Source organism: Oppia nitens, unplaced genomic scaffold, assembly GCF_028296485.1.
Source record: "Oppia nitens isolate AA-2021 unplaced genomic scaffold, nextdenovo-longstitch-racon4-pilon3 scaffold49_pilon_pilon_pilon, whole genome shotgun sequence".
NCBI lineage: Eukaryota > Metazoa > Arthropoda > Arachnida > Sarcoptiformes > Oppiidae > Oppia > Oppia nitens.
Window position 1 is genome coordinate 162,930 of NW_026533231.1, and position 10,985 is coordinate 173,914.

Below are 10,985 nucleotides of genomic sequence, written 5' to 3' on the forward strand. Positions count from 1 at the left end.
AACTCATTCATATATCATATATAGAGTTTAATAAATAAATAAATATTAATTAATAATTAAATTATTTGCAACTATTAATAAAATTTTAAATTACAGTAATAACAATGTATAAATTTTTATTAATAATTTATCAGTGTTATGTAGTTGACGCATTTTTATATTATAAATTTATTTTAGTTAATTATAAAAAATGTTATATATGGGTGTATACATTACCAGTCTAATTGTTAGACAATTAAAGTTAATACAGTAATAAAAAATACTATAGTTATAATCAATTAATAATAAAATTTATTGCTAAAATAATTTGCAAAAAAATAAAATATAAAATAATTGTTGTTAAATAACTGTTTATTTCATAATTTAAAATTATTTATCATAACTCATGTTACAAATATTTATAATATTATAAACTAAAATAATAATATACTTATATAAATTATGTATTTTTAATTAAAAGTCTATTGTTATTACACTAATAAAGTTACTATCATGTATATTATTTCATATGCATTAGTAGCATTTGTAGTATGGTTAAGATAAATTAATTTATGACTATTATAAAAATATAGTCAATTTATCTAAATATTTATAAAGTGAACAAAAAATATAATTAATTGCTATTGTATTGAATTCAAATGATTTAAAAAACAAGTTATTAGTAATAGTTAATTATATAAAAAAATTGACAATTAGTATAATGTTGTATTCAATTGATTAAATAGTTAATTAAAAATTAACATATTTTACACATACATACAAAATGCCTGGTTATGATTGCAACCGATTTGTTAATCTAAGTCCATCGGATAGGGCTGAGCTAACATGTAGTATATGTCTGAATATTATTTGCTGTCCAGTTATAGCCCAGTGTTGTCTCCATACATTTTGCAAAGACTGTATCAACAATTGGCTGTCGACTAACAACATCTGTCCGTATGATAGAAAAACACTTACAACGGAGGCATTAACCCAATCACCCAGGTATGTCTTGCATATTTTTTAAAATAATATTTTTAATTAATTAATTATGTATTTAATCATTTTAATTATAATTTTAAAGTTTATTTAAAATATAATGAATAAAAAAACTATTCGTTAAAAATATAATAATGATTTGAATTTATATATATAGGGTTAGATCAGATTCCCTCCCTCGTCTTATTTTTCATAAGTTCCCTGTTCCCTGAGAAGACATTTCCTTGTGGTACCATCTATCGTACCCTAACTCACTTCACATAAATTAAATATTAAAACCACATTTGTATAGTAAATGTCTACAAAATGTATTTAAAGTTTTTACTAAATGTTTAATATTATTTGAATCACATTTTGATTGAGTTATTACTAACATAGTAGTCCCAATTGAAACACATAATCATTGAGATTATATACTTTTTAATATATGACAAATTATATTTTCCCTTTCTAACGATCAACGGAGGGAATATAATATATTTTCCATATTTTCCGGGAAAATTGGAGGGATTTTATTTGGGAATCTCAATCTAACCCTAACTGGTTATCACATTTTATTAAATTTTATAAATTTAACTAAATATTTATTAATTTTTTGTTGTTTAGAATTATGGTTAATATGTTGGGAAAACTTCAAATCAAATGTGATTTCCAGGATAAGGGTTGTACTGAAGTAATAATATTAGAGTATCTGACAAATCATTTAAACAATTGTCGATACAATCCATCAAACATTCAAAGAGATGAGTCATTGTTAAGTAAAATCAATGAATTAGAGGCCGAAAGAGAAAACTTATTGAAAACAATTCGAGACTTAATAAACAGTCAACAATTGACAACAAGTTTGAGTAATCATCGGGTAATCGAAATTAATTGAATAATAATAATAAATAATTGTTTTAATAGATGAATAATAAAATTTACTTTCATTTATATAGCTTAGCACAAATACAATAAACATACCATTGGTATCATCTCAGGTAGTATAAAGTTTATAATTTAAAAAAAATAAGTAAATAGAGAGATATAATTATAATTTACATTTTTGTATTTTAAAAAAGTTGATTTTTCAATTATAAATTACAATTAAAATTACTATTATAAAATTAATTAACTTCAATTATAGCAAACAATTTTATTTTATGTTAATTTAGAAAACAATTGATTTATCGGATAGTTTTATCTATATATGCGGTGGAAATGATGGGACATCTGTATTGTCTGAATGTTATAAATATAATACACACACAAGTGTTTGGCAATCAGTAAAATCAATGTCTACTCCGAGGCATTATTTTAGTTTGATTTCAATGGATTCAAAATTGTATGCAATCGGCGGCAGTAATGTATGTAAAAACTTATATTGAAATAAATGATTATTAATCTTTAATTTATTTATAAAACAAAATTTATTAATTTATATTAAGAATGAAAACAAATTGAATAGCATTGAAACATATGATACACAAACAAATCAATGGAAATCAATTGCATCCATGAATATAATACGCAGGTATTTATATAAATTATAAAAATTATGTTAAACAATTAAAATAAAATTATTAGAATATATAAATATTAATGTATTAATTATTATGAAGTCAACATGATGCAACTGTATTAGAAAATAATTTATATGTATGTGGTGGTTTTGATAAGGATAATGGTAAGTAAACAATTTATAAGATATAAAAACAATGTATAAAACATTTTTATTTTAAAATAGTATATTCTCGTACAAGTCAATTCTTATTTTAATTTATAAAATATTTTTAGTAGCAATAGTTTTTTAGTAACAATTTATATAGGATTTAATATATGCATAATTTTATAGATATATCATCATAATCATAATTCTGAATTGATAATAAATTTTATTTAAAAAAACGATATTTAATTTTTAAAAATAGAAATTAAACAAATAAAAAAATATTATTCTAATCTATTTATAAATAATAAACTAAATAATTTTTTTTAAAATTAAGACATTTTTTTATAATTCTATTTTACAGTAAATGTTATAAAATCATGTGAATATTATTCGCCAAATAATACTAATGAATGGTCTTTTACAACACCAATGGCTACGGAAAGAAGTAATCTGGAACTGGTAGCACACGAAGGGTTTATATATGCTATCGGAGGTAATAATTTAAAAGTATCTTTTAATACAATGGAAAGATATGATACAACAACACAACAATGGCAAACAATGGCTAATATGAAATATAAAAGGTTAGTTTAAAAATATGTCTATATACATTGTATATTTATATATTATAAAATCTTATATACTTGTAATCAGTATTATTATAGAATATTTATTAAATAAATAAAAATAAATTTAAATATAATATTTATTAAATATTTGCACTTCAGATTAAAATACAAAAACAATTTTTAAAATTATTTAGTTTAATTTTTTTTAATATTAATAATTTTATATTTAAAGACGTAGTTTTGGTTCAGCATCATTTATGGATAAAATATATGTTTGCGGCGGTGATAGTTATAATAATGGGAAATCGTGTGAGACATATGATCCAAAAACAAATCAATGGACACAAATTGGTTGGTTATAATTACTTATAATAAAATAATTATAATTTTCTATACATATTTTATTTGTGTAGCGCCAATGCTTTTAGAAAGAAATAGATTTAAATTGATTGCATTTAATGATAAATTATATGCATTGGGTGGACGAACAAAAGGTATAATTTTATTTATTATATTGTATAAATGTTATAACCGTCAATAGACCGATCACGTAGTTAAATATACTTTCCTCCAAACTTATATCAATGTAATTAACATATTTTTTAATAAGTCTCTTAATAAGTCAGTTAATTGTAGTTTTTTTGAATGTATATATATACCCCCCATGCCATCTATTGACCGATCAGTGTAAAGTCTAAACTAAAACTATTAATTATAATAAACTGTAAATTTTAATTTTTTTAAATAATTTTTCAATTCAATGCTATTATACTGTATTTAAATGCTTTGTTACTTAAATACATAATCCGTATAACAATCATAGCTTATTACAGATCATTACATATTTTTTTATTTATTAGACCGATTTTATATGTAACCCTTCCCCCAATCGTTCCTTCCCCCAATCGTTCCTTCCCCCAATCGTTCCTTCCCCCAATCGTTCCTTCCCCCAATCGTTCCTTCCCCCACGACTTCACATATAGCCCCAGTAGGGGGGGGCTATATGTGAAAAATAACCCCCTACCAAATGTTGATTTTAAAATTTTAAAAAACCGTCAGGGGGGCTATATGCGGGTCTATACGGTAATTTATTTTAATATAATTTGCCTTTGATGTAAATTTATTAAAATTTAATTAATTAATAATTTAAAATTTTTTTTTAAATTGATAATTATTCTAAAATAACTATTTTATTATTTTTATATTATATTTTTCTAATTTCTAACTTAAAAAATTCTTAAATAAATAATTATATTTAACTTATAGACTATGAACCAACCGAAACGGTTGAAGTATATGATTATAAAGCAAATCAATGGTATTATACGACATCATTGCCAATAAAAGTTTTAGGCTTTGGGGTAAAATATTTAATAATTTGTTAAATTTTTTATATTAAGTATTAAATTTTATTTTTAGGCAACTGTTATATAAAAATTATCGAATAAAAATTAATTTGTCATAGAATTTATGTTTAATAAAAATTAGTTTTTTATTATTAATTATTTTATAATTTTTTACATATTTGAATCAAATGTGTATTGTAGATTTACTTAACTAAATTATTAACAATTTAACAATAACAATAATTTTAATAGTTTTATCATATTTGAATCAATTGTGAATATTGTAAATTTATTTCACTAAATTATAAACAAACAAATAGCTTATAAAGTTAAAAAATATTTTATTTTTTTATAAGCAATGTAATTTTTAAACACTAAAAGATATTATACTAAAAAATATTACTTTAATTATTATCAATGATTAGTATATTTATTACTAAAAAAGTTATTAGTTAACTATAATAAAAAAATTTATTTTGTTATTATTTCATTTAAATTAAAAGTATAATTTAACGTTAAGCTAATTAATTAATTTATCATATTTTATAAAATATTAGTAATATAATTTCTATATATATTTTTAAATATATATATAATATATAAATTAATATAAATTAACACCAATAACAATATTATGAATTAAACATTAAATAATATTTATTGTATTACTTAATAGGTAATTAATACTCATTCATATTGATAAATTTATTTTAGTTAATTATAAACAATGTTATAAACAATATTATACTGTATATAATTATGTCTGTGTATTCATTACCAGTTTAATTGTTAGACAATTAAAATTAATAAAGTAATAAAAAATACTATAGTTATAATCATTGAATAATAAAATTTATTGCTAAAATAATTAGCAAAAAAATAAAATATAAAATAATTGTAGTTTTAACTGTTTATTTCATCATTTAAAATTATTTAAGTCATGTAACAAATATCTATAATAGTATAATTATCTACATTAATTAAATTCAATTGTTAATACACTAATATGAGTTACTATGATAAAAAATATTACTATAGTTATAATTTTTAGATCATAAAAAAATATTAATAAATTAAAATAAAATATTAAATATTAACATTAAATAATTAATATTATTTTATATGCATTAGAAATACTGTATAATTTATTGTTAAGATAAATTAATTTATGACTATTATAAAAATAATGTCAATATATCTAAATATATACTGTATATATATAAAATGTACGAAAAATATTTTTAATTATTATAGTATTGAATTCAAATGATTTAAAAAATAAGTTATTAGTAATAGTTAATTATAAATATATTAAAAATAGTCAATTAGTATTATTTATGTATTCAATTGATTAAATAGTTAAGAAAAAAATTATCATATTTTACACACACACACACAAAATGGCTGGTTATGATTGCAACCGATTTGTTAATCTAAGTCCATCGGATAGGTCTGAGCTAACATGTAGTATATGTCTGAATATTATTTGCTGTCCAGTTATAGCCCAGTGTTGTCTCCAAACATTTTGCGAAGACTGTATCAACAATTGGCTGTCGACTAACAATATCTGTCCGTATGATAGAAAAACACTTACAATGGAGGCATTAACCCGACCACCCAGGTATGGAAATATTTTTTTTTCAATGTGATATTTTTTTATAAATTAAAAATAACTTTAATCTTTACATGAACAAATTGAAGATTAGTTAAAATTAAATAAATAAATAATTTTTTGTTAAAAATATAATATTGATTTCAATTTATATACATTTATATACTTTTGTATATATTTATATCAAGGTTAATCAAGTGGGGTAATCAATGGTTTTTATTTTTAATTAATTAATTATAACTCAATGAATCACTAATCAAGTTTATTTAAAACTAGATTAATTGAATAAATAAATTTTGGTTATTAATAATATAATAATATATATATATACTGTTTATTATACAGTGTATACTGTTTTCAATATTTTAGTAAATTTTAGTAAATTAAATAATTATTTATTTTTGTTGTTGTTTAGAATTATGTATCACTTTATTTTATAACTTTAAAGTTTATTTAAAACTAGATTAATTGATCAAGTTAATTTTTGTTTAAAAAATATATAATTGATTTGAATTTATATGCTGTTTACAATATTTTATTGAATTTTATTAAATTTAAATAATTATTTATTATTTGTTGTTGTCTAGAATTATGGCTAATATGTTGGGAAAACTTCAAATCAAATGTGATTTCCGGGATAAGGGTTGTACTGAAATAATATCATTAGAGGAGTTGTCTAATCATGTAAWCAATTGTCCGTACAATTCATCAAACATTAGTCTATTGACAACAACTTCTTCAAGAGATAAGTGTTTATTAAGAAAAATCAATGAATTAGAGACCGAAAGGGAAAACATATTGAAATCAATTCAAGACTTAACAAACAGTCAACAATTGACTACAAGTTTGAGTAATCTTCGGGTAATTAAAATTTAATAAATCAATTAAAATAATAATCAATAATTGTTTTAATAGTTTACTAATTAAATTTGTTCTCATTTATATAGTTGACCACAAATAAAGTAAACTTACCATCGGTATCATCACAGGTAGTATAAAGCTTAATAATTTTTCTAAAAATAATTTATAAATAAATTGATACAATTTTTTTTTGTAAAAATCATTTCAATTTCAATTCATCAGGGCACTGCGGTGAAATAGGGCTTGAAATCTAATAATTTTTAAAAATATGAGAAAAATTAGAGATAACTTTTTAAGTAAAAATTGATAAAAGATTGATATTTTTATATAAATTATTATTGAATATATATTTAGTTTGAAAAAATGATATTTTTTGAATTTTACAAATAAGGAATTTATAAAATTTATTATTATTTTTATTATTCTAATTATTAGCAATCAATTGACTTATCCGATGATAGTTATATCTATATATGCGGTGGATATGATGGGTCATCTGTATTGTCTGTATGTTATAAATATAATACACATACAAGTGTTTGGCATTCAATGCCAGTCATGTCTACTCCGAGACAGTTATTTAGTTTGATTTCAATGGATTCAAAATTGTATGCAATCGGTGGCAGTAATGTATGTATGAAAAACTTAATTTCTAAATAAATTATATATATATATATATTAAATTTATTTATAAAAAATAATTATATATTTTAAGGGTAAAAACAATTTGAATAGTGTTGAAACATATGATACACAAACAAATCAATGGAAATCTATTGCATCGATGAATATAATGCGCCGGTATTTATATACATATATATATAGATAAATAATACTGTATGTTAAACAAAACAAAATTATAAATAATTATTAATTAAATGTATTAAAATATTATCATAGTTACCATGATGCAACTGTAATAGAAAATACTATATATGTATGCGGTGGTTCAAATAGTAAGTGTAATCAAGATAAATTAATTTATATTGATTTATTCTATTGAATAATTTTATAAAGATACAATTTAGTGTATAATTTTAAATATAAATCATAATTAGATAAAAAAAATTCATAATGATAAAATTTAATATAGATAAAATAATAATTCTAATTTTTAATTGGTTGATAATAATTATTATTAAAATAAAATAAATATAAAAATTTAGCCATAAATCAATAGCTATTTAAAAAACGTTATTTTAATATATTTAAAAATTAAGACAATAAGTCTTATTTATATATATTTTTATTTTAAAGCTAATGTTTTAAAATCATGTGAATATTATTCATCAAATACTGATGAGTGGTTTTTCGCTAAACCAATGGGTCAGGAAAGGCGTGGTCTGGCACTGGTAGCCAACAATGGGTTTATATATGCTATCGGAGGTAATAATTTAAAAGTATCTTTTAATACAATGGAAAAATATGATAAAACTACACAACAATGGAAACCAATGGCTAATATGATATATCAAAGGTTAGAGTAATATATATATATATATATATATATATATATATACTTTTATTTACTTTAGTATCAGTATAATTATAAAATAGTTTTTTACAAACAATATAAAATATTTGACCACCAATTTTTTAAAGATTAAAACTTAATTTTTTTTAATTTTTTTTTAATTTTTTAATTTTTTTAAATTTTAAGAATTGATTTTGCATCAGCATCATTTATGGATAAAATATATGTTTGCGGCGGTTCGGGTATTAGTAGTGATGTATGGAAATCATGCGAAACATATGATCCGCAAACAAATCAATGGACACAAATTGGTTGGTTATTATTATTTAATTCAATTAATTATTAAACTATTTATTTGAAAATATTTTATTTTTTATTTATAGCATCAATGCTTTTAGAAAGATCTGCATTTAAATTGATTGCATTTAATAATAAATTATATGCATTGGGTGGCAAAACAAAATGTATAAATTTATTTATTATTGATAACAAAATTTTACTATAAATAGCTTTATTATAATAATAAAACAATTATTAATCAGTAAATAATTAAACATTAATTTTTTTTAATATAATTTAACAAAATGAAATTTTTTTATAAATTTAATTTTGTAATTTTTAGCATTATTAACATATAAAATATTTTTATTTTCATATAAATAATTTTCATTTAACTTATAGACGGTAAACATACAGAAACTGTTGAAATATATGATTATATAGCAAATCAATGGTCGTATACGACATCATTGCCAATAAAAGTTTCAGACTTTGGGGTAAAATATTAAATGATTTGCTATAAATTTTTTATTAATTATAAAATTTTATTTTTTTAGGCAACTGTTATAACAAAATTATCCAACTAAAATTAATTTGTCATTGAATTAAAGTATAATAAAAATTTGTTTTTTATTATTAATTATTTTATAATTTTATTATAGATAAATTAAAAACTTTTTTTATAATCATATTTCTATTAATATTATGGATATATAATTTTAGATCTAAACATTTTTTTGACGATGTCTAGATATTTTATTATTAATTATTTTATTTTTTCATATTTGACTCATTATTATAAATTGTATTGAAAAATAATTTAACTAAAATTATTAACAAAAATAAACTTATATAGTTAAAAAATATTTTATATTTATATATATATATATATATATAACAATGTAATAATGGTGGGAAATCATATGAAACAACATATAATTCAAAAAATAAAAATCAATGGACACAAATTTGTTGGTTATTATTATTAATTAGTAAATTAATTATAATTTTTTTATTATTGTTTTTATTTGTATTCTTTAGGAACTATTAGTTAAAAGGATATTAACTATTAGTATAAATACTATTTTATCTATTTTTTTAATATTAATAAATAATAATAATAATTAACATACCGTAAAATTATCTTTTTTTATATAAAAAATATCAATTAAATTTTTATTTTATTTAAGATATTTTTAAATTTTACTTACTATTTTTTTGTATGATGATTTTTTTATTGAATTATAAATTTTTTTTTGTAAATAATTGAAAATTATACAATTACTGAATTGTGATATAAATAATAATATAAATATTAATATAGAAATCAAAAAACATTAATAAAAAGTTGATTAATTATATATAGATTTCTAAGTAAATTATATAATATAATTAATTATTCAATAGTTTATTATAATTGATATACAGATTATATATACACTTACTTTTGATTATTATTATTAATGATTATGAATTAACTAAAAAAATACTATACTAATAATTTCTATTACAAATACAATACATGAAATGGTTAGTACTGTTATATATGGTCCCAGTGCTACACGCATACTGTCCAATGGCATACGTTTATCGTATGGATCATTTATGATAGTGTCGTTGTTATTGTAATAAATATTAGAATTTTGTATATATTTTACTAAATAATTTATTCCTGTATTTAGCCAAACATCAAAGTTGCCCGTCTCAATTGATTGTATAATACTTTTACAAAAAATAAATAGATAATAATTTTTATATATAATAATAATAATAATAAAAATAATTAATTTCCTTTAAAATTAATTTCATAAATATTCATAATTAACTATACAGTGTAGCAAGCTCTATAATTTCACCCAAAACATTCCAATTACAGTATAACATATATCGTTTATCGTCTATTAAAAATTTTATGAACTTATGCTATATAAGCCAATATATAATTATTTATTTTAATGTTAAAATAAACAAATTTTATAATTTCAAAACTGTATACCAATTTTTTTATGGACAACAGCGGCGATACGTTTAATTACAATTATTTGGCCAACAATAAGTTGGATTTAAAAGTGACCAACGAGTAATGTTGTAGATAATTTTAAACTAAATAAGATTTTAATTGGTCAATTTTGTTAAAAAATTAATTTTAATTGATTGAGCAGATAAGTGTAGTCTACAATGATTTTTACCATTTAACTGTCGACTATATATTCAT

The 10,985-nt window shown here is 19.8% G+C and overlaps 1 protein-coding gene across 1 annotated transcript; it reads left to right on the plus strand.

The window, feature by feature from the left end:
- The first annotated feature begins 733 nt into the window (after positions 1–733).
- LOC128959382 (kelch-like protein 1) lies at positions 734–5,244 on the plus strand. The gene is made up of 11 exons (XM_054305328.1): positions 734–984; positions 1,585–1,837; positions 1,917–1,958; positions 2,133–2,324; positions 2,406–2,491; positions 2,580–2,644; positions 2,991–3,213; positions 3,431–3,549; positions 3,612–3,692; positions 4,465–4,559; positions 5,221–5,244. Exons 1-11 carry the CDS (start codon positions 764–766, stop codon positions 5,242–5,244), a joined length of 1,401 nt encoding a protein of 466 aa, XP_054161303.1. The 5' UTR covers positions 734–763.
- The last annotated feature ends 5,741 nt before the right edge of the window (positions 5,245–10,985 follow it).